Raw genomic sequence first — 26,079 nt, 5'->3', positions numbered from 1 at the left:
CAGGGGTTCTGTTCACTCTGAACGCTAGCTCTGAGGAAGCTGGCTCAGCATCAAGGACTCTCCACATGTAAACAAAAGTTGACTTGGTGATGGGATACCAGCCTCTCTGAGTATTTCAGTGGCGATGAGAGAAAAGCAGGCTCTTGAAGAAATTCACTTGCAACAGTCATCTTTCAATTGGGGTAAGCATTTCTAGCATAAAGCTGTTATTTGGGAAGCTTGACCCGTTTGATCCTGCCATCAAAAATCAGACCCAGTACTTGGAAAGAATGCATTAGTTTTTTCTAGGCAAATGAAAGGCAATGAGTAATTCTCATGGCAGCTTGTGGACCCTCAGCTTTTTCAGTTATTAGGATCCTAACCTTCCCTGAGGCACCACATACAAAAGCCTTTCAAGAGTTGACAGATTGAGTTAAGGCATATTATAACTTTAAGCTTCCTCTAACTCTGTGATGCTATCAGCTTTACTCAGCAATTCAAAAACCAGGGATTTTTAACCAGGTTAAGATGACTGGCAGAGGCTTGTAAGTTCGGTTTAACTATTAATGAAATTTCATGGAATTCCTTCAGTGTGGAAACAGGCCATTCGACCCAACTAGTCCACACCAACCCTCTGAAGAGAATTCCACCCAGTCGTATCTCCCTTCCCTATCCTTGTAACCCTACATTTCCTGTTGTTAATGCGCCTAACCTACACATCCCTGGACACTATTGGAAATATAGCATGGCCAATCCACCGAGCTAGCACATCTTTGGACTGTGAGACGAAACCAGAGCAGCTGGAGGAAACTCACGCAGACACGGGGAGAATGTGCAAATTCCACACAGTTGGTCGAGGTTGGAACCGGGTCGCTGGTGCTGTGAGGCAGCAGTGCTAACCACTGAGCCACCGTGCCACCCAAATGTTGAGAGACCATTTGATACGTGAAATTAATGATGTAACCATGCAAAAGCCCAGCTGGACTTCAAACAGGCAACACAACTGGCATTATCATTGGCAAATGTGGATACATTGAGCTGTCTACAATTGGCAGATACATTGTTGGTGTTACCACCACTGGAAGAGTCTGAAAAGATTTTAAGTATTCTGGGCACGCTTCCAGTCACAACTGACGATATCAGACTTTGGATGCAGAAAGATTCATTCCTGGCAAAACTGAAACAAGTTAGTGGTGATGGGGGAAACCAAAGGGCTATCACAACCAGAACTTTTTGGATTCAGAGAAACCAGATCACAGTAGAGAGCGGCATTTTATTATGGGGAACAAGAGTGATTATCCCGAGCAAAAGGTTGCTGCCAGATACTTGCTGAACTCCACCAGGATCATCTAGGGGGTTTCCAAAATTAAGATATTGACACGAAGTTATGTCTGGTGGCCAGGATTGGATGCAGACATAGCTGCATTGGTGGGGCAGTGCCCAGAGTGCCAACAAAGACAAAACTTACTGTCATCAGCTCCCCCACATTCATGGGAGTGGCTGGGTAAACTCGGGATCAATTACATGTCAACTATGCTGGTCTTTTCAAGGCTTAATGTTCTCAATCATTATGAATGACCACTCAAAGTGGCTGGACTTGCACAGAACTCATTCATCAAAAGATGACAATAAAAAAACTGTGCGCATCTTTTGCAGTACATGCAATCCCAGAAGTGTTGGTCACGGATAACAGGTCGTCATTTACCAACAGGGAATTTGAGTATTTCCTAAAGTCAAACGGTATTCATCATATAAGGGCAGCTCCAGACCATTCATCGTCCAGTGGTCTTGCAAAAAAAGCAGTCCAAAGTTTGATGGCAGGCATAAAGAAACGGCCTACAGCTGCACTGGATAACAAATTGTCCCGGTTCCTATTTGATTATAGGACCACCCTTCATGCAACTACAGAACAGCTCCAGCAGAGTTACTAATGGGGAGAAGTCTCCACATCAGGTTAAACCTGATCTTCCCAGATTTGGAGGAGAGGATGAAAAGGCATCAGGAGCACTAATGCTGGAAACAACACTCCGCTAAGTAAGAAAAACAGTTTACTCCAAGGGGTGAAGTTTGATGTAGGACCCACAGAAATGGCCTTGCATGGCTAAGAGGCATGTTGATGTGAAGTCAGGTCCCATGACGTACAACATTTAGGTAGGTGAGGCAGTCCTGAAAGCTGTGAACTTGCAAACAGGGCAGGGACAAAGCATACTCAGTCCCTTAGAACAGCCGGAAAGGCTGTCAGACCACATGGGTTCTCACCCTCCATTTGGCATTGAAGAAACCTTGGAGTCCGAGATGGACACAGTAGATATTGCAGCCTTGATGCCTTTTACTGCCTGAAGAGGATGAATTTCTTCGGAGACACTCTAGGAGCAAGAAGCAGGCTGCAGTCTGGTACATGCTGCCCGTATCTGAGGCTGAGTCAGAGGAACCGGACCCAGTGCAAAAATGCCCTGAGAGAGGCTACAAGGAAAAGAAGTGGCATACGTCCCTGGAATTAGAGGAGGAAGGATGTAGTGATTGTAACGAAGGTCAGCCAGGTCTGACATAGGATGTGAATTCCCTGATTGGAGCTGTTAACCTGGTCCAATCAGGGATCCCTGGCTGACAGATATAAACAGGAGTGTTAGAGGTTCTGTTCACTCAGAGAGCTGGCTCTAATGATGCTGGATCAGTGTCAAGGACTCTCCACGTGTAAATAAAGAATGACTTGGTATTGGGATACCTAGTGGTATTATTTCAAATTCCAATAAATAAGACAGCAATAATATGTACTTATAGGCTTTCTTTATGTTCCTCTTTTATCTTCCTGTTACAGCATGAAAATCCAGATATCTTGATGTAAGTGATAATCAAAAAAAAAGTATTTATATAGTATAGGTATGTTTTTGATACTAATGTGCACAGATGGGTGTATCTCCACTGTTTTGATAAATAAACAGATTCAGACATAAGTGGTTTTGAGATAATTTAACATAGTAATATTTGCTTCATAGTGTGTGGGCTGAAACTGAATTAAAAATCTGATCAGCCATCATGGCTGTCATTTCCTCACACTTGTTGACATTCCAAGGGTTGAAATTAGATTGAGACTGTCATCTACACTTAGTCAAAATGAACTTGGTATTTTGAGAAGTAAATGGACATTGAAATGGATAATAAGCAGTGAAAAAAATGCATGAAGTTTTAAATGCATGGGATAATATTTTGGCCCTTCACGATCAGTTACATTAAACCATTTGTGAGTGCTAAGTCATTCATCCAAATGCATCATTCTAAAATAATAGCAATCTTATGCCAAATCATGCACGTTGGTTTAAGAACTAAGACTTCAAATCATTCAGATTTTTTATTTGGATAAAATGCAGTTCCATCATTTCAACTAAATAACAAACATTACCAGATTCATCCATGCAAATCCAAGGTTTTGAAATGAGGATAAAAATTATGCAATTATTGAATGGTGCTTTACAGTCTGCAGTAGGATTTTGTCCTGAATTTGTGATTAAGTACAATACAACGCAATAATAGATCTTTGAGTCAATATTACAAAGTGGGCCAAAACCGTGCATGTCAAAGGAAAGCCAAGGCACTTGTTGCAAGGATATGGGGGAGAAAAGGCAACAAATCATTTTGATATTAAAAATCTTTGATTAATGTGCCTGGCAAGGTACCAACGAATCAAATATGTGATTGGGCAAGAGTTCACATGAAGTCTTCTATCCTATTTTTAGTCCAATATAACTCCCCTACAGATTTGCTAAATCTGCAGTGTGCCAGGAGGATCCACCTCAAATAAAGGACACTGAGCCACAATTCTGTCACCAACATCATTAACAAAAAGTAGCTTTTCTGCACTGTGTATGCAGTTTGAAACAAAGATTTCAAAATTATTGTTAATTTCCCCAAGTCAAAGCTTTCTGAATATGAAGATATATTGACTCTGTGATTCCTTGCTGGAATCGTAGTTATGATCTGAAGCTGTGACTTCGAACAAGCTGCATTGAAGTTTGAGCTCCTAACTTGGATATAACAGGACAATATGAAGGAAGCAAGTAAATATTTATAGTTCATTTTGACCTATCACTATGGTTCCCTTACCAGGCATATTGTAAGACATTGGAAAAGGGTTTTACCCAGCAGCATAAACAAAGCATGCTGAGGAATAGAGATAACAAGGTGCAGAGCTGGATGAACACAGCAAGCCAAGCAGCATCAGAGGAGCAGGATATACCTGCTATCTCATGCTGAGGAATAGATACGTACATATCCAGAGGGGAAGTTCAGCACTCACTGAGGGGAGGAAATCTTTCATTAATAGATACCTGCAGATTTTAAGTGTCCAATAATCGTCAAACTCTTTAAATATTTCATTGAGAACGGCGTAAACCCACTTGCCAGGAGCCACATTTTGTTTCAGTGGAGATTGTCATTCTGCAAATTTAGATGGAAGTTGAGAAAGGCATATTTCAGCAAAAGAGTGAAAATTGCCAAATTGTGTGATAGAAAGCATAAATTCAGGAGAAGGTATTAAGGTATTTCACTGTTCCTCAAAGTAAGTTAAAATGTTAGTGTAATCATAAAAATGATAATGACAATTTTCAAGTCCCTACATCATTTTTGCTTTGAAATTATTTCAACATAGTGCAAGGAATAGAAGGATCAAATTACAGAGGAATGCCTATCCATCTCCAGTTTCAAGCAGACCTCAGTCTTGTTGACCAGAGCACCCAGCCAACACAATTGCAGCATCCTGAATATTTGTTAATTAGTGTCCAAAAATGTAGGTAACACCACCAATGTTCATTTTGTTTCTGTCTACATCATTGTTTCAATTCCTGCTCCCGACTACCAATCATGAGGAGCATAATCAGGAGGCAGGCATGTGCTGTGGTAATCAAAATAAGCCTAAACTCCCTCTGGCAAAATGTGGAAAGTTTTGGCAGCTGTTTTGTTCCAATGTACTTGCAGTGACACTAGAATGTTCTGAACTGATGAGGATGGTTCTGGTGTAGGAGTTATTTCTGCATGGAAATCCTACTGGCAATTCAACTCTAGCAAAAGAAGCACCAGAAGCAAGAGAAATCAAACGATGCTATAGGAATACCAAATGGATAAGAAGTATGCTAGCAAAATCCAAAGCCCCTGATGTTCCAAGATTTGGGACCATTGGTTTAAGAAGTGTTATTGTTTTCTGAGGAGTTATGGATATAGAAGGTTTGCTTCTCCAGCAAGTATTTGACAAACTTTGTGGGAAATCAACAACAAGATCGACAACCAACAGTTACAGCAAGGACAGCATAATCTGTTCAAGTTGAAGCAACACTGAACTTGTTCACCTGCAGCGCCTTCCAGGCTGCCATTTGGATTATCAGTGCTGCTTTCTTTGCCATGAAATCACTTTGGCCGCTTGTCCCATCCAGAATCCAGAGTGACGTACAGATGTTGTCAGATGGTACTCTAGCTCACACAGATCACATTATTTCCTCCCAGATCCTTTTGTCATTGACAGCATCCATGTTGTTCTGTGGAGTTGGTAAGGTGGCTAAGAAGGCATATGGGATACTTGCCTTTACTGGCTGAGGTGTAGAATACATGAACGGGGAGGTTTTGCTAGAATTGTACAGAATGCTGATTAGGCCACAACTAAAGTACTGCATTCATTTCCGGTCACTACATTATAGGAAGGATGTGATTGCATTAGAAAAGGCAGAGCAGAGATTTACTGCGATGCTCCCTGTGCTGGAGGTTCTGCGCACTGAGGAGTAATTTGATAGGCTGGGGTTGATTTCTCTGGAGCAGTGAAAGTTGAGGGGGGACTTGATGCAAAAGCATAGAATTATGAGGGATGGATGGCAATGCATTTTCCATCATTTCCTGATCAGTGATCAGGGGACATGAACAGGCTAAGAGGGGATGTGAGGAGAAATGTTTTCACCTGGATGCTGATAGGAGGCTGGAACTCTGTCTGAAAGCATGATTCTATCAGAAATTCTTATAACATTTATGCAGTACTTAGATATTCATTTATAATGCCTTCGTCTCCAGGGCTATGGGCCAAGAACTGGAAAATGGGATTTGTGTAGCCAGATCTTTATTGACGAGCATGGACCATATGGTCTCTTTCTGTGCTGTAAACATCTATAAGTGTCTTTCAAAGAAACATTACGTAATGAATTGCAAAGGTTTGGAAGCCTTTTGAATGTTTAATTGATGAATGATGAATCAAAACTGCTCGTAAAGATCTGTACCCATTTATCATTTATCACCGAGGGCTTTTAGATATTTTTAGTCAACTTGCTCAGATGTACTGTGACACAATCATGGAGCAGGCAGGACTTGAACCCAGGCTGACCTTTTATCTTGAGCAGATCTTCCATCTCCTCATCACCCACTGCTATAGAGTAAGTGGGAGCTGGTTGCACGGGGAGAAACTCTCTCTCCTGCACACTTGTTTAATGTTTGCACTGAGAATGACCAGCTTAGCAACTGAATTACAGTAGACTCTGATCCATGGCTCCAGTGGCAACCCTAATGCACAGCTCATGAATGAAAATGATGGCTGGACAAGTCTCCTGGCATCCTGGAATAGAACTCAAAGAAAGTCCCTCATGTTAGTTTGCTGTAAGCTCTGCAATACAGTGAACTCTTGATGTTACAACTGGAGGAAGACCTGAGATGTTTTTAAGAAGAGAATACTGAGCAATTACAGGATATAAGAAACAGAAGTATTCAACTGGATGGTTGCAGCCATATTCATCAAGAGAATTTTAGCTGAATAATCGCTGCTTCTATGTTTTAAGTCATGTACAGCATGTATCATGGTCATTCTGCCTTCCAATAAGCAGCATCTGCCCAAATACCAACATTAATATTCATGTCAATTAACATTGCAGGGTCACCTACTACTGTAGGAACATACACCGTACACAGAGATTTAACGAGCATTATGACTTGATTGGCTTACAGGAATACAACACACTAATTACCAGCATAATGTAGGCCCATCATGCCAGCCTTAAGTGATCTCTCTTTTACTCCACTGTTTCTGCAAAGTATTCCACCGATGTCAAAGATAAAAGGCTGTTTTGTTTGACACGCAGGGAAGGGCTTATGAGCTGTGATTCATCTAAACTGTGTTATGCTAAGTCATTGAGCAATCAGGAATATGCCACACAGCGAACATTCAGGCTGTGCATAGACAAGGATCCTCCAAAATGTCAACCCTCAATGAATTTTGCAGGGTAACACGTTGGCTACACACACAAGTTAGAAGGTGCATTGCTCATGAGCAATCTCTGGAAGATCAAATTGAAAGGACCCACTGTAATAGTTATTTATGGGAAGATGCAAACTATTACAGCCATCCTCAGGCAAAGTTTGCAAATTCATTAGAATTCCAGACATGGTACCCCAAATAATTATGCTGCTGGGTGAAGAGGGACAAATGGGGGCAGCACGGTGGATCAGTGGTTAGCACTGCAGCCTCACAGCACCAGGGACCCAGGTTCGATTCTAGCCTCAGCCACCGTCTGTGTTTGCACATTCTCCCCGTGTCTGCGTGGGTTTCCTCCGGGTGCTCTGGTTTCCTCCCACAATCCAAAGATGTGCAGGCTAGGTGGATTGGCCATGCTAAATTGCCCATAGTATTCAGGGATGTGTAGATTAGATGGGTTACACGGGGATGGGCCTGGGTGGGATGTTCCAAGGGTCGGTGTGGACTTGTTGGGCCGAAGGGCCTGTTTCCACATTGTAGGGATTCTATGGTTCTGAACTGGTTCCCCTTTCTTCTTCAAGGCCCTTCAGTTGGTCAAAACAAAGTTAATTTTGAAAGGATACCCTCTTTCTCCTTCTTCCTAACCCAAATGAAATTACATTTTAAAGGAGACAATACAACCAGGCTTTCTAGAGCGAACAAAAGAATGAATTTATTAGTTACTAAATATCAGACAAAATAATAATGCACCAAACATACATATAAATTAAGAATAAGAAGTGAGTCCAAAAAAAGGCACAAAACTAAAAAAAAAAGCAAATCCGTCTGTGAAGATGCGAGAGTAGAATGTAGCCATTACAGTGAATATTACTGCTAACATTGACATTGGAAATTGAATAGTCAATTTTGAAATTCTTAAAAGCCTTAGCCTTGCAACTTGATTGAAGTTCTTTTGACCTGGTTCCTTTCAACAATGACTGGCTGGCAACACTCGGAGTGAGAAAAATACTTTTCCCTTTCTTATAGGCAGTGCAGAGGTTTTTGATGAATGTTCTGAAATTGTGACCTTCGCAATGCACTAGGCCACACACTAGGATGACAGACCACTAAACACTGACATACTGGGGTTGAAGTCAACTTTAAACACCTTTTTTTGGTAAAACACAAGCATGGTCTGTAGAAATTGTCCTCCTGCTGACAATGGTTTGGCGAGTCAACCTCTTATTGTCTCTTCCTTTTCAGGCTTTCTGAATTTCTACCACTGTTATCTTTTGGCTGTACGCCCTTTTTATTTAAAAAAAAAAGCACTTGTTGTAATTAAAAAGTTCAGTACATCCATTGGTGATCTGGGATCTGTGGTCATGACTTGGCATGGTGGTAATGTCTCTGCACTAGTAATCCAGTGATCTGGGTTAATGGGCTGGAGACATTGGTCCAAATCTCCTAACCGATGGAATTTGAATTCAAGTTCAAGTTCTAAGTATTGGCTATGATAAAACCATTACTAATTGTTATAAAAATCTATCTTGTTCACTAATCTCCTGAAGTGAAGGAAATCTGCTGTCCTTACCTGGTCTACATTTCTTGTGACTCTTGACTCACAGCAACATTGTTCAAAGACATTGTTGTAATAATAATAAAAGCATAGATCCCTTCACATCTCTTAATCTTGTCCAAATAAATATATAGACAATTAGCAAAAAAGTTCAAAGAAAGAAGACTTATTTTAAACTCATTAAGATAGCAATCAATCAAATTCAACATCCATATCTACTTTGAAAACAGTCTCATATTGGGCTAATATATTTGAGTGTCTTGGAGCTTCAACAAGCATTCATAATGAGGCCATCTGTGAACTATATCAACAGAACATATGGACGATCCTGTATTCTTTCACAGAGCATGACAGCTGCAGGGGCTATGGAAAAGTGTGAAATGCATCTCATAAACATAACTTACAGAAGGTTCCCAAATCCAAAATATATTTCACAGTCCAGAGAGGGGTAAGGAATCATGTATTCACGAGAAGCTAGTCCATTCCATGACAACAGAGAGGCCTTGGGAGTATAAAATCACTAGTCCACAATGGAACTGTGCAAGTCAAGTCTGTAAAGTATAGCCTTACAACGTACACCCTTATTCCACGCTGGTGAAAATTGACAGCATCAGGAATGGGGGTTAGACTCTGAAATCTTGTCCTGCCCACCAATTTTTTTAAACACCTTCAGAATTTTCCTGACTCTAGAAAAAAAATGCAAACCCTGAGTTTCTACAATGTAGATTATGTAATGTATAAGTGTAGGCTGTAGGAGGTATATGAAGCAATGGCCTTAAACTGAGGATATAAGAACCAAACCATTACAATGTGAATTTACACAAAGTTAAGGGTTGAATACCATGCAATTGAACTCTCCAAGGTTTCTTTGACAGTAACTTCCAAGCCCTCAGTCTTTGCCCTTACCTTCTATGTACAAAAACCACAAGATTGTCAAAGAATTGTCCAATCGCCCTGACTTACATTTGTCTGGACCTTCATCCTAGGATGCTGCAGTCCTGCCTGTGTCCCATAAAGAGATCTGAAGCTGCTGGAGCTGTTTGTCAATGAGATGGGCTAGCACGTTCTAATGGTGGGACTTGATCCCACTGATATGTGCAGTTTCCACTTCGTACTACTTTAGCCCACCCACAGTTTGTTATGGCTGCAGAAGAAGCTTATTTCCAGTCTGATAGTTAACCACCAACTTTCCTTCCAGGAAGAGAGTTATTCACTTCCAATCTGCCACCTTCCCCAGGTAAATTTCTGCTCTATGTATCTGAACTACCATCCTCTATTTTCACCAAAATCAAAGTCTGAGATCCATATCCCGGCAAAGCTGCCTTACACAGTCCAAGCCTGAGCACAGTGCTTAATATTAATCCAGTGTATCTAGAATGGATATAGAAAGTGCTGAGCAAATTGTTAGAGGTTCCTTTGTTAAATATTACAGGTTGATGTTATGAGTGTTTGCATGTTCCTGCTACTTGTCTTACAAAGGATAGACAGAATGAATTCCAATATCCAACTGGAAGGAAACAAGACCCTCAACACAGTCAATGGACAGAGCATGAGCTCTCTCAACATGTCCGATCATCAGTGCCTCTGCAGGCTCAGGTTCTCACAACAGGTTGCTGTTGGAGACTCCTAGAGAAAGACCTCCTTCCCAATGGAGCAGTTGGGCCTGCATTTTCAATGACCAACAATATACGTGTCACTGGAGGGCCACACCCAGCCACCATATCACTGCCTCTCACCGAGTTGTATTCTCTGGCTTACTCAAAGGAGCCAGAGAGGTGTGAGTTCATAATCACTTGTGTGGAGAGGAGGGACAGACATTATTTGTGTGAGGCATGGGTGTGAAAGGGAAATAGAATGAAAGTGAGTGTTCAGATGGAGTGAGAGTTGCTAGAGAGAGAAGAATGAGTAGAGCTGCAACATATGCTGCTGTTAGGTGTTCTGTGCAGAATAATGCTGAGAAATTAGCCCTGAATGTGTTTTACCACTTTTTCATCATGCCTTCTGAGTACCTGGTTCCTCAGTGCACTTTCTCCAAGTTTGGATGGGCAAATCTCTGTTGCTGACTGTGGATGGACGTGGCCAAGGCAGCTGCTTGATTGGAAAGGTTATCCTTGGCCTCCCAACCTGGGAAAAGCTCAGTTCACTGCAATCCCTCGAATCCCAAAACAAACCCTCCAGGTGAGGGACCCAGGGAGCAGACTTCCATTTCTGTGGTTACTGCAGCCTCAAAAAATCCACGTGCTGGTGAGTGTCTGTCATCCATTCCATATGCCCTTTAATTAGAAGGCCATCCTTTGACACAATGGAAGTACCATCCCAAATGCCTTTCCTCACTGATCAGTGCACCAATGCTGTATGGTTCAGTGAAAGTGCCATGGATTTTCCCCACTCATCAGTAAATCTGGTTGTTCTGTGTTATCCCAGCAGTTTTAAGTCCCAAAGATTCCATGCAAAGTTTCTGTTTGGCAATTAAACCCATCATGAGCTCAACTTGTGAGCTCAGGCAAACACCTACTTGTATCTAGGACGACTAACATTATCTTTTATACCGTAGAAAGATCCACCACCTGCAATTTGTAATATGACAGTATTACAATGTAGTAATTTATAGGGGCCTGGAGTCTCATTTCAAGCTTATTAAGCTGCTTTAAACAATTACTGAAACCCTTTTTGTATTATACAGCTTAATTTACTGGCAGCTATAAATTACCACACAGCAATGTGGTCTATAATGCTGTAAGAATCAGGAATAGATTTGGTCTGTTGCATAAAATTACCATCATTGTCATGCAATACAATTCTCTCCATAGCAACGTTTAAACATTGTTCTTCTAAGAATTGCCTGCTCAATCTACCTTGGCCAGGTAATCGTCTCTTCACGGGTTCTGTTCTTGGTTTACAGACCTTAGATGAATGCACTGGGTGGCTTCAAACTGACTATGCTCTAAGCAAATAAAAAGTAGGTACAATATTGTTAGGAACATCCATTCTTCAGGCACGAATTGACCTTTGAATCCTCTTGTAAAGTTTGAAGGATTCTGCCTGCAACATTTGATAATGTAGAAAAGTTGACAGAATGAACACATTGGGAATGTTTGAAGGCAGAAATACACTATTTACATTTACTCTTGTGTTTTTTGAAGGACCTGTTCTCACCTTTTGAATGTTGCAGCATTTCACTCACCATCTGCTGACCCAGTGCAATGTGCTACTAAGTGGCTGGAAGGCTTCCAAATTAAACTGTATGTTGAATGCCTCCCCAACCCACAATGCATTTTTGTTTTAAAGGTCTAATTGCCTGATTTGTTCCATTAGTGCAGAGATCAAATGGGATACTGTTTACCAGTGGTTATGTTCATAAACTACAGATTTTGCTGTAATTTAAATGGAATTTTTCATTGTTTTCAGGTTTCCCCCCACAGGTCATTCTGTAATTGACTGCAGAATAGCCAATCCCTTTTAATGATATAAAATGAATCCACATTCAAGATGGTAACAGGGAAGCTGATGATGATTCCAATGTCTTTCATTGTCCAATAGTTTTTAGGGGCCATTTTAAATTTTGATCATAGAATCCTTACAGTGTGGAAACAGGACCTTCAGCCCAACAAGCTCATACTGACCCTCAGAACATCCCACCTAGACCCATCCCCCTACAACCAACCTAATCTACACATCCCTGAACACGACAGGCAATTTAGCATGGCCAATCCACCTAGCCTGCACATTTTTGTACTGTGGGAGGAAACCAGAGTAAACCCACGCAGACACAGGGAAAACGTGCAAACTCCACACAGACAGTCGCCTGAGGGTAGAATCGAACCTCACTGTGAGGCAGCAGTGCTAACCACTGAGCCACCGTGCCACCCCAAAGTTGAAAAGGCCGTGTAAGATTCCTGTCAGAACACAAAGCATTAAGCTCGTGGCTGGAAACGTACAGACTTGGTCAGTATGGGGATTGAACCCATGACCTTGGCATTATTAGCACCACACTCTAACCAGCTGAGCTAACTGAGCTGCAAGTGAATAATTTGATTAGACATCTATTTGAACTGATTGTAACAGCTACATTCAAAGCACAAGCAGCAACTTTGGCTGTTACAGTGGTCTTTGTTTTCTGTTGAACTGGCTGTCTTTGTGAGACACACAATAAAGATACGTAATTAGAGAGGATATATATTTTTCATGTATTTAAATTGTCCAGCATGGTTAAAGTCAATTTCCCTGCATTGACATTATGCAATCCTGAATGATTAAGCACAGGGGCAAATCTAGAAAGAATGATAATGTGCTCATGGCATGCAGTTTTTCAGGGTCACCTCCTTTTTACATAATTATTCAGAGCACTTATTGAAGTTTTTGATGTATATGCAGAGGTAGATTAGTAACTGGAATGTTGAGATTCAGATGACATTTAAAGGGATGTTGACAATTAAAGAAAAATGGCTGGATGAGAGGGAAAAAGAAGCCTTGCAATGCCTAGAAAGGTCAAGATGCTTTTCAATCAGTTGGGGGCCTTTTATCCAACTGAACAAGGAGAAGGTTAAGGGCCATTACAAAGAAAATTAAAGACAACCAAATGCAGAGCCATGACAGCAAAGAAACAATCGCAGCTACTTTTGTTCGTCCCCTGGCGCCAAATCCCCATACTGCCCAGTTTGATGCCTGTAGGAGGTCATGTGTGATAAGGTGGTAACACAAAAAATACTTTGTTGCCACTGCTTGATCATCTCAGTAGAATGAAGAGAGTGGCAAGTTTAAGGTTGCAACAAAGAGTTCTCATATTCACATTGCCAGTTCTATGATGCTTATTAGGTGTGGGCGTACTTGTAACAGGGAACGTGCTCTGCGTTGTTGCTTCAGGTTCAGTCATTACCCACGAGATACTTCAGGTTCAGTCATTACCCACGAGATACTTCAGGTTCTGCAGATATATTCAACTTTTGGATGTGGCCACTCAGTCATTCTCACTAAGAATCAAACTGTTATGCCTTCCTTTAAGAGGAAATGCTGCAATTGGACTGCCTTAAAATGAACAATGATCGTTATAGTTAACAAAGAGTTCTGGAAGTACTCCGTTGATCTGGCAGCATCCGCAGAGAGAGAAACCGAGTTAATGGCCTGGACTTTCCACTGGGTAGACAGTCATTATTCCAGTGTAGATGAGAATCCCTCAGTGTCAACATCTGTTAAAATTGACCAGAAATTCAAAAGAATTCATCATATCAATGCATTGGCTGCAAGAGCAGGTCAGAGACTAGGAATAATGCAGTGGGTAACTATTATCGACCAGACCAAACTCTCTTCAGGAGCAAGGAGATAGCCTAGACCCTAACTTTTATCTTCTTTAAAGGCAAGAGTAAGCTGCTGTGTTTCAGGTGTAATTTGATTGGTTACACTACTCGGCTTTAAGCAAAACATACTTTATTCTTACCCTACCATTAAAATACAAACCCCATACATAATTCTTATACTCTTAACTACACTGCCTCCAAATCCCAGGACCTGATCCCCTCACCATGTTCTGCCCCCCAGCCTGCTTTCCTGTCATTGGAACTGACTCACATCCCCTTCCCCACCACCTGATACATTCTGTCCCTTATCCCTCTCGACACTCAGCCCACTCCTTTCCCTATTTTGAACCCCCTTACCCCCACTCCATATACAACCCTACTTAACCCCACTCCATCACCTGCCAGTGCCAACTTTCTCTCCTAACAGACAGGAACTGACCCAACAATTCCTTGGCCATGCAGCCCCTTCTACTGGAAATGACTGGATGCTGTTTGCACCGCCCCATCCCGCAACAGAGCTGAATCAACCTGACTCCTCGTCTGCCCATCACTCCTTCCTTCCCTGCTGTATCCAATATCATCCAGCCAGTTAAAACCTACCCTAAACATTGCATTACTTACCTTAATCCCTTGCCATCTTGCACTGTAGTACTGTACTTACTTGGCACCTTACCTCGTTCCCTCTTGGCATCCTACCCACCTACCAACTTATCCCACTGACATTTTATCAAGCTGGAAGTCTCCTTAACTGGCATTTTACCTTCTTCTTACCTGGCAGCCTATCTACATGACATCCTACCCTCCTGGCACCCTAACACCACAGTTAACTTATGTACTTACCATTTGACAGCAGATATCAAAATGGCTGTCAGAACCATTACATTTCAGAATACAGCAGCTGATTACTGTAAAAAAGAGACATGGTTTATCTTCCCCAACCATTCAGCATGAGAAGAAAACTGTCAGAATGGATCTACAGCTCCAAATCCTGAAGAAACCTGAACAGAAGCTCCTGTCAGAAATGCGGTGCTCCCTTCTTTTGTGAAAGAAGGTGGAAATGTGATGCCTTTTATGCTTTTGAAGGCAGGGAGGAGGTAAAAGTACAGAGCCAAAGGTTTTGGATAGGGCAGTCAACAGGACAGATGAATGACAAAGATATCATGGAACAAAGATATCAAGGAAGTGTTGTGATTATAAAGAAGCAAATGTTTTTCCGGAGAGTGTGTGAATGGAAGAAGATGACCAGTCTGAAATTGAAACCACCAAAAACAAGATCAGACTAACACATGGCAGTAAAACAAAATCAATGTAGGGAACAGAGTTCATGGTCTAACATTGAGTTTGACAATGTCAGTCGTCATAATTTAGTGTTGCATGTATTTATGTAAATACAGTAAAATATGTATAAGCTGGTGCCATTTTAATTGCATAAATTATAAAATGAAATAAATCATACAAAGTTAGGACAAATGTCATCTTCTGTTCCATACATGGCGTCTTGATTTCCTAAGTGGCTACAGGAAGTCACCACTTTCTGCAGCTACGAAAGCTCTTCTTGAGACCACAACACCAAGCAGGAAGCAGCACCCCCAACCCTGCCACTCTTGATCAGACCCAACCCAGAGTGTCACCTTTGCCAAAGCCACCTCATTACTGCTGATACTCCAGCTGCCACTGCAGCAAGGAGACTGTCCCAACTCTCAAGGATCAGGACCCTTCTCAACTTCCGAGGACAGAGTGACCATCCAAACTAACTCTCAAGGATCGAGAGATCATTCACTCCACAGCCATTGTAGACTTCTCCAAAACATCAGAGGAAACAAACAGACCTCAATTCACCAATGCCAAAACAGTTGCTTACGCCGTGATCATCATGACCACAAGGAATGGACCAGATCTGCTGCTCAACAGCTCCCCGAAACCGTTCTCCTCCACCCTAGCCGCAGAAGAAAAGATGAATTCGATTTAAGAGGTAAACGAATTTTTTTTTTAATGAAGGATGCCGTTGGTCATGGGAAAAGGAGCAAACTGGGTGGGAGCCCAAACACCACCTACGCTGCCACCTCCGCCATCTTGCCAATGTTGCTGTTCCTTGCATGAGTATGACCAAGTTTCTTTGAAAGTCAGCATTTTAGAGCACAACACTTATTTTAAAAATATTCTGCTCTTCTATTTTGGTTAGTCAAAATGAAAATATCTCATATGCTATATGCCATCTGCCACCTTATTACCTAATTGGTCTCTTTCTCTTAGCTACCCTTTCTGTGTTCTCCTCACAGCCTGCATCAAGATTTGCAAACTTAGGTAGATCACTCCTCGTCCCTTCATGAGTATATATTGTCCTTACAGTGCCCCATTAGTTACATTCTTGCACTCTGCAGAATGAATATACTTTCAGCAAATATCTGGCTGATTAGCTGCTGGACGCTTGGAACTGACCCCAATTTCTTTCTTTTAAAAAAAATCCTCAGCCTGTGCAACTAATTATATCAGGTTTAATGTTTTTGTCTTTTTTGAATTGTGAAATTATATTTGTAATCCTTCTGTCCTCTGGCATTGTTTTGCCATCAAAGGAGAAATAGAGAATTGGGACCATACTATCTCCACACTTGGTTGAGCAACTTAAGATCCCAGCATCCCATCTGACCTGTGTGGCTTTTCCATGTTTAAGTGCTACCTTTTTGTTTTTATTCGGCCCAGTTCGTCTATTACCTCTTCCTTTTCTGTGACTCTGGTAACATTCTTTGCATTTTAACAGACACTGATGCAGTAAGTTCATTTAGTAATTAATGCATATAACGCTCTCTCCTAATAAACCACAGCTTATCGAAACCTACTTTGTGGTTATACCGGAGGGAAATTTCTTAGATTACGTGACCTCTTACTGATTTCAATTGATTAGTCACTTTTCAGATCAAACATCCTTAAGTTAATGCAAAGCACATTGGATTCCTGTAGGATATTCTGCAAAGAAAGATGGAGGCTGAGGGGTGACCTGATAGAGGTCCACAAAATTATGAGAGGCATAGTTAAGGTGAATAGTCAGAGGCTTTTTTCCCAGTATGAAAACACCAACTGCAAGAGGGCACAGTTCAAGGTGAGAGGGAGACAGTATAGGGGAGAGGTGAAATTTTTGACACAGAGGGTAGTGGGTGCCTAGAATGCACTGCCAGAGGTTGGGGGACGCGGTGGTGAAGGGGTGAAATCAGGCATGTTAGCAATGTTTAAAGCACATCTTTATAGATACATGAACAGGAAGTGAACAGAGAGATAGAAGCCTCAGGTGGGCAATAAGTAGTGGGTCTAAATAAAGATTAGAATTGGCGCAGGCTTGCTGGGCTAAAGGGCTTGTTCCTGAACTGTCTTTTGAATTGTAAATTCTGATTTTAAAAATCAGTTATCGATTGACGTTTGGTTGTTTGTTGACCCTGCGGTAAAATCTGTTCCAATTGCCTGCTCTATTTGGAAGCCAACTCTTCAGATTGATGACTTTTCATCAGAAATCTTCATGCTTGACTACCCTCAGATTTTTATCTGTAATCTGCTGCTAGTGAAAGACTGTAGTAACTTTCCTTTTCCCCTGAAGCATTTTATGCAATAGCCTTAACAATGTAAATATTCCTAAATGGCACACTGGACTAATTAAGTAATGTAGGGTACAATCAGCATTTCTACATTAATTTAAGCATTGAAAGCCACAATTAATAGTTAAGTCTACTGAATATATCTTGCCAACCTTGTTTCAGCTTTGATCATTACTACGTTTGATCTTTTTTCTTAATTGCAAAATTTAGAGGTTAATTATCAAATGATTCGGACCCTTCAAGTTGAGTCTAAGTTGTCAAGCGGAGATCGATTATGTAGTAGTCTATATTTTGATTCAAATACAAGTTTACTTAAATTGCTGCAATTTCTTTTCCCAACTGTGTACAGGTTCAATTAGTTCTGCATATTTATTGTCGGCCATATCCTTTACTTTTCAGAAAGTTGCACGATACACAATCATCATTCAAGCCACTGATATGGACGGGAACCTGAACTATGGTCTTTCCAATACAGCAACTGCACTTATTATTGTGACTGATGTGAATGACAATGCTCCAGAATTTACTACTGCCACAGTAAGTATTAGCACTCCCTAACTAATGTTTATGTACAAGGCTATAATCTACCACAATCTGCAATGTACTGGCATGCACCATTGTTGAAAGTTTTGAAGCTTAGGTAATTAAATATACAATAGATTCTCTTTAAATAATCTGATATTTCAGAACTATATTTCCCAAGTTTGAGAATGGCAGTTATACAACAACAAAGACAACTGTGAGGGTTTTATAATGTATTTTTTAAGGCAAAGAAAGTATTTGTGGAATTTGTAGTTTTTCTTTTGGAATCCTAAATATGAGAAGAATCCATTTAAGATCCTAAATGAAGTTCTTAATTACATGGAAAGGAATCCATTTGAATATTTCATTTTTAATGCCGCAGGATTTGTAACCCAGTATGTGGTATGAATGAATGAATTGTGGGATGAAGATTTGCATGAACATTTTTTTCATATGGTTTGAGATTTTGATCCTCATGAGTCATTTAGAGTTGAATGTGCTTCTCAACAGTGAGGACAAAACAGAAGATGTTGGACACTCATCTATTGTCTGATGACAAGACACAAGCAGTGAAGGGGAAGATTTTAGAGCAAATCATTTTCTCACATGGCTCAGCAAATAATGTTTGAAATTGTGAGAATGGCATAGGAGTATTAAGAATAGGGAAAGGAGGGATGGGTTGGGAAATTTTGCATGTTTCCTTTCCTTTCCTTTGGTGAGAGATGATAAATAAATACCCCAAAATAAACATTGGAAAAACAATTTCAAAGCTAATTCTGCACATTCAAGATCTAAAACTGATGAAATAAGAATTTATGGATGAACTGATCATGTCCAGTTGAATGAATGCAGAAAAGCAAATTTAAACTTGAGTGGGGTCATTTGGGAATTCAGGAAAGCAGCAAAATGTTTATTACAAGGTATACTACTGAACAGATCTTTTTATTTCACCTAGTTACACATGTTTACCAATTGCAAATCCAGGCTTTATTTTTACACGTGTTTAGACTTACTCAACATCTTAGAAATTTATTGGGCAGTTAATGTCAGCATATTTTTCCATATTGTTAGATCATACAGTGCTGCTGGAGTCTATGGATTGTTCTTTTCCTGGAGCTGAAAAGAGATAAACAACTAAAAGGCAACTGGATGAGTATGTGAATAGGAAGTGTTTAGAGGGAAATGGGCCAAATGCTGGCAAATGGGACTAGATTTATTTGGGATATGGTCGGCATGAACAAGTTCGACCAAAGATTCTGATTCCGTGCTGTATTTCTCTTTGACTCTTTGACTCTAAAGAGCCATAGGAGTTTTTTTTTAATTGCTTGCTTAGCAAGAAGAAATATCCATACTTGCAAGCAATCAGTGACAAGCCAGGTTTGTGTACTGAATCACCATTATAAAGATCCCAAGTTGGACCGCAGCTGCCACAGATGAAGACTTTTGTGACCAGCTGGTCCAATAGGCGCAAACGTTCAAAATAATTTTATTCCTGACCTTGGAAAAGGGAGAGAAGGAGAGAACAACTGATGCTGAGTTTGAAAAGTACATTTCAATTATGACCCTACCCAGTTTGCAATGTTCATCTCTGGTTAATAGAGATGAGCAAGATTGATTCCAATTTAGAAAGGCTATAAACCCATTTGTTTCACATCCATTTCTTCATTAGAAGAAATTAACACTGAAGAGCAATTAAAATAGCAATAGACCAATAAAGGATGGTGTGAGCATCAAACACAAATACATTTAATGTTTAACATGATGGATTTCAAGAAACAGTGACCACTGGTTTTAAAATTTAATGTAACCTTTGGATGGAAAAAGAAAACAATTACTAACCAAAAGTATTTTCTTTGAGCAAATGAAACACAGTCATAAATTGTCTTTCTCTCCTTGGGAAAAGACTAGATTGCATTGGCTATGGATTTTAACTGTTGCCTTTGATGTTAAATGAAGAATGCTCTGTGGTAGTGTGCTAATGCCAGCAAAATGGCTACTGGTGCAGAAATGAAAAGGCTCCAGAGATGTAACACTTTACAAATGTGAAAGACAGCAGCATCTTGTTACAACCAGTTATTATCTCAGTTTTATTTGAATCCCTTTCATGGTCTGTAGAGCCTCTCATTGGAGCCACTTTACTAGGCTCCATGGGTTTATAAATATATTTGTGGTGTATATTCAACTTTTTTGATATTTTATTACTTTTGGCAGTATTTATAGATAAGAATGGTATCCCATGCCTAGCTTCCTTTTGTAACTGTAGAAGAGTGACCATACTATCCACCAATATTGATCCATGGAGGACAATGTTGGTATTGAATAGACATATGAAACATTCCTTTATCACTTGTCAATTATTGATTTCAGTTTTTGCAGTATGTTCTTGTAGCTGGCAAAGTATAAAAGTAGATTTTTATTCTACACAAAATTCAAAACCTTAAGAATTAATGGTATAGAAATGAAATGAACCTTCAAATGATCCAAGATTTCCAGAATAACTAGACATTTGGAGAACTAAAATAATATAATGCTTTTATAATCAATCAGCATTTTGAAGAAGATTTGAATAAGCTGGTAAACATTTAAAAAAGTTGTGAGCCTAGCTCTATAGCAGTAATGTGATTAAGTAGGTTAAAAAGGGTCTAGGCCCGAAGCGTCAGCCTTTCTGCTCCTGCGATGCTGCTTGGCCTGCTGTGTTCATTCAGCTCTGCACCTTGTTGTCTTGGATTCTCCAGCATCTGCAGTTCCTACTATCTCTAACAATTAAGATATCCTGGAAGTACAGTGCTGCATTTTTTTTGGCTGGGTAATTGCAACAATGTGCTTACATTGAAATGAATTGTTTTCCCGAGGCATGCTTTAATGGATTATATTGTAACTTTATGAAATCAAGGCAGTGACCATTATATTATTTGACTTTGAAGCTTCAGGCAACATTTCCAGTAGTTTCTGATACAGCATATGCAAATGATATCATTGAATTACACTCAAAAACTAAGGGTTTATCTCTCAGTGAATTGACAAATTAGAGAAATTAAAGGAGAAGATTGTGGTTTGAATTTTCCGCCTTCCTATTTAGGAAAAATGGGGTAGCATTTTCACAGAAATCCTGGGCAGTCATCTAGGTCACCAGGAGTGGTAAGTAGCAATGGTCACCCATCTTACTGTTCTAAACAGCTGGTGCAATCACCAATATGTAATAGCAGGCACATTTAAAATTTTACTCAGGCCCTTTGATTGTACATTGGACCCAGAGAGCAAGTTGGATGTGAGTTGGATGAAGCGTACCTGTTACATCCTGTGACCAGTTTCAACCGGCAACCTGATCAATGGAGGATCCCAAATGTTAGTGATCTTAACCTTTTTAGGGCTTAGCTGGATGCTGTTTCAGGCTGCTTAATACCAGCCTGACTTACTCTCAACTCCCAAAAGCAGACATCTCACACAAGAGTATATTCAGTTTTGCTGTCAAAGAAAACTTATACTGATATATTAAATACATATAGGCAGAAATTGGGACATCTTTTGAGAGTAACAGTTAGTCAAAAGCAAGACCAGCAGTATCTAAACATCAGGTGCCAATCTAATGAAGCTACAACATGTATGCATGTAAAACAATGGCAGCAGCATGGTTATAGTCAGACCTAATTGATCCCTCAGCCAGTGGATCAGATCAAAGTTCCACTGTCCTGCCACATTTTGTAATGCATGCTGAACAAATCAATGGGAGATGGAGACTCCAAGAACATTTGCATTCTTGATGACAGTGGAGCCTAGCTATTGAGTGTAAATGGCAAGTCTGAAACTTTTCAGCCATCTTCAGGTGGAAGTAGAAGTGAATAATTCATCTTGGGCATCTCATGATTTCCCCACTTTTGCAGTAGCTAATCTCGTTCGCGTAAGGGTGTATGGATCTGAAAGTGTGAATACTGGTAGTGCATCAAGCACCTCTGATTATGGTGATGTCATGCAGGCTTGATGAGTGAACAGTTTAGAATCTTGAAGAAATAAGACCTAATCTCCATGTCCTCCCTATAATCTCTGCAACAAAGTCGATCATCTCATTGTAACAAGTACATATTGCTAATATACAATAAACTACATCCTTTTTAAGATACGTTCCTCTTCTCATTAGATGAGCAAGTGCTTTTTTTCTACTAATCTGGATCTCTTGGGATCTATAATCCCTCCATAAAAGAGGATGTGGAAGTAAACGTAGCACCACGTGAGCAATGGTGCAGATCGCCTCTTAAAACAATTGTCAGTGGTGAGGTAGTAGCCTCTCTGCTCCTATGATGCTGCTTGGCCTGCTGTGTTCATCCAGCCCTGCACCTTGTTGTCAGTGGTGAGGATTGCTCATACAACATTTTTCAGACAACTTGACTCATTGTACCTAGAAACTGCTGAGTGTACTGGCTATAGCAAAGGCAATGACTGTGACAACACCCTAGTTATTACCATGAAAAATTGTAGTCTAGAACTAAAAAAACCTCTAAGCTAAATGATTCTGGTGTACCTACAACATTCACAATCTACCTGACATGAATATTCTGAGAAATTTTGTGGCACATGACATGCTTTTGACACCTAAAAAGCCTGTTCACCATTTACAATAGACAAGTCAAGAGCGTGATGGAATCTTCCCCAATTACCTGGAATGAGTGCCACTCCAAGAACACTCAGGAAACCTGACAGCATGCAAAACAAACTTCCTGCTTGATTGGCACTCCCTCTACCATTAGGGCTCAATTGCTGCAAGCTAGTACGATCTACAAGATGCAATGCAGCAACTTGCAAAACTACAGCAACAGCACCTTATAAACCTGCAACCTTAAGTACCAAAAAAAAGACAGCCAGTAAAAGTTGGAGTCGGTGGAATTAGGAGAAGAAGGTGGCAGTGTAACTCAACACTTCATTTTTTTTTAAACCAATTCCACTGTTTTGTTTTGCCTAATTTGTAACAGGATGGAAGAGGAAAACCCTTGGATTCTAACATTGTATAGTTTAGGGAACTGAGAGATCCATGTTCATGGCTGGATCCTCCACCATGGACACCCAGGTGGAGATCTAGTGCAGATAGTGCAGAAATGTGCAGCACTTAGGTATAGCAGGGAATGGCACAGATATGGCAGCATCCTCTGAGTGTGTTTGAACATCTGTCCAGCCTATTTTATTGCCTTAAAGGGTTTATCAAGTACCAGATAACAGACAGCTGTAACCTGAAGCACAAACAGAACAAACAACATGGAATTTTTAACCAAATAATCACTCCAACTGCTGCTTCTGCCTGTTGGTGCTGTTCTGTACCGCAGGAAAAAGTGAACACTATGAACAATGCTATTGAACACTATTATTTTTTGAAAATAGTAAGCTACTTCATCCCTCCCCCTCTCTGTTAACCAGAAGCAACATGTTGCAATGATTCATCTCGATAAGTGTAAGCAATAAATGTAAGTATCACTTGACCGTTCAAAGTATTACATTATATCTTGTCCTGGGGTACCGATGTGATCAGTTATTTACAATAAGATGAGCAATGTTCACCAGCTAAAGTTATTCAGTCCTTCACATTGTCACTTATATACAATGCATCTGTTCTGTCACAAATAGATAAATATCTAACATCAGATGTGGTTTCATTCGACTCATGTTCTTCATCTGACATGTCATGTTGGAAACTGATTCAGTGCTTATGAATGATGTTTTCAGAGCTTTGAAGAATGATGTGTGCCATGCAATGTTTTGTGAATCACGCTCAGCAGTGATCGTTGATCCTTTTGTATCAGTCAAAAGAGGTTTTTGCTTTCCAACATGACCATCATGTTACACAAGTACTTATTTCCTGGTTTTCACCATGTAGCTCTGAATTTCATGTTTTGTTCTGAACAGCACTGATGTATGCGTTGATAAGTAGTTCTGTAGGGTAGCTCGTAGGATGCATAAATGTAAGTGTGGCTGCAGACTTTCCCATAGTTGACTGAGAAGTCATGATAATTGTGAAGAGAAAGATGTCGTTCTTGCTTCCATTACTTGCTGTCAGCTGTAACTCTACATATTACCATTTTTCAAGATATGCATGCAATTTTCTATTCTGCATTATCTCTTTCATAATGGGGTGTGATTTTTTAGATGAGAAAACCCTATACAATTCATAAATTTATTGAACTCATGGCTGTTAAATTAGGGCCCATTGTCACTTTTTATCATTTTGAGGAATTCCAAACAAGATGAAGATGGCCAAGCTTTGATACGACTAAGTTCATTGAAATAAATATAACTGTTTCCATAATAGGGTATCTGCTGCAGCCATTCACCAGAGTACGAGTCTCCAAAATTTAAACTAACTTCAATCTATGATCTTAGAAATAATTCAGGCATTATGACAGGACCACAAGGATTGTGATTGCATAACATGAAAACACTATAACTGTGTGACAGGTAGAACATCTTTTTGGTTTGATGACAGCATCTTGTTAGGGGCAGGTACCACTTGTTGCTATCTTTACCTGTCTGTCAACATGACCTGTTTGAGGTACCTTGCCGCTCAGAGATAATTTGAGGTAGACTGGGCACATTTCAGGATGAAGAGTGATCACTTTATGGCCTTAGATGAGTTTGTATGATGTACAACGATAAATGGTCTGATCAGCATAGCCATTATCTTGCAGAATAGCTATAATGTATTCTCCTGTTGGTATTTGCCTCAGTAGTAAACTTTTCTGATGAGCACCAAACACAAGCAAATGGTAAGGTTTTGCAAAGGTGTTGCACAGCTTACTGGTAGAGGACACTCTGTCAGGTATGGGTAAGTAGGACCATTGTCAGAAGCATTGCTTGGACAAATTGCAACTCTGTTTCTGTGACAGAGTTGCTTTGATTTCCAGGCACGTGAGCTGTGATCTGTACCTACAGGTGTTGAAGTTGGAATATCTCATCTCACCATCAATAGCTCTGGACTCAGGAGCAATAATGACCTTGCAAGCTTCAGTAGCACTGATAGCATTCCATCTTTCTCTAATGTTGTTAGCTGGTGAGATACCCTTCAATGATTTTTGTTTTTATTTCACTTTCCACCTTCTCAGCTTCACCAAAATTCCATTTAGATGGTAGCAATCTCAATGTGTTCAGTACTGATAGATTATCACATTGGCTTATTGCTTTGAGCATCTGATAGTGGTCAATTTATCTGTTGTATTTTTCTTTGACTTGAAATTAGATGTCAGTGTTTTTGTCGCTGACTCATAGTCATTTCCATCATGTGTAAGAATTTTGAAAATGTCTTCTAATTCTTTACCAATGTAGTGAACAAGTGCTATTTTTCTGTTTGTCTGTAATGACAAAGCCTACCATCACTCTTTCAAATCTCTTAAACCATTTTTTCCAGCAAATAAGGAATGGTTCCAGATGTAAAAGGGGGTAGATTAGGCATAGACATATACATGGTCATCAGTAATTATGATGAAATTCCTCTATAAAACTGTCCTGCTTGTTAAATCTGAACAATTTATGTGCCTGCCGATTCAACCTGATTATGCCTATCTGCAACTGGAATTGCTGTCTGCAGCTCTCTTCAGGTTTTCTTTTCGAAAGGTAAGCAAAACTCTCCAAAAGAATTCATATCTTTTTTGCATCATCATCAGTATCATTAATGTGAGGTTCTTGATTAAGTGTGAGGTGATTGCAATTTAGAAATAGCTAGAAACAGTTAGATTTCAAAGTGCAAAAGCCAGCAATAGCAATACTTTGCGAAACAATCACTTCATGATTTCTGTCTTTTCTTCTTATAGCTCCACCTACTGGTGGTGTTCTTATGGCAGCCATAAGTTAACACAATACACATTATTCAGAGATAGCAAGAACTGCAGATGCTGGAGTCAGTGATGACACAGTGTGGAGCTGGAGGAACACAGCAGGCCAGGCAGCATCAGA

The 26,079-nt window shown here is 40.2% G+C and overlaps 1 protein-coding gene and 1 non-coding gene across 2 annotated transcripts in view; one reads left to right on the top strand and one right to left on the bottom strand.

Annotated features, from left to right (window-relative positions):
• The window catches only part of LOC109932986 (cadherin-4-like), a 678,601-nt gene that overhangs the window by 580,063 nt on the left and 72,459 nt on the right, over positions 1 to 26,079 (top strand). The window contains exon 8 of the mRNA XM_048608578.1: positions 18,028 to 18,165. Coding sequence (XP_048464535.1) covers positions 18,028 to 18,165 — 138 coding nt within the window. The remainder of the gene's footprint in view (positions 1 to 18,027; positions 18,166 to 26,079) is intronic.
• Positions 12,694 to 12,767, bottom strand: trnai-aau. Its single transcript has one exon. It is a non-coding gene; the product is annotated as a tRNA-Ile (tRNA).

This window comes from Rhincodon typus, chromosome 19, assembly GCF_021869965.1.
Source record: "Rhincodon typus isolate 14 chromosome 19, sRhiTyp1.1, whole genome shotgun sequence".
Classification (NCBI taxonomy): domain Eukaryota; kingdom Metazoa; phylum Chordata; class Chondrichthyes; order Orectolobiformes; family Rhincodontidae; genus Rhincodon; species Rhincodon typus.
The sequence above is the reverse complement of the archived record's forward strand: the minus strand, read 5'-3'. Positions and strand labels throughout refer to the sequence as shown.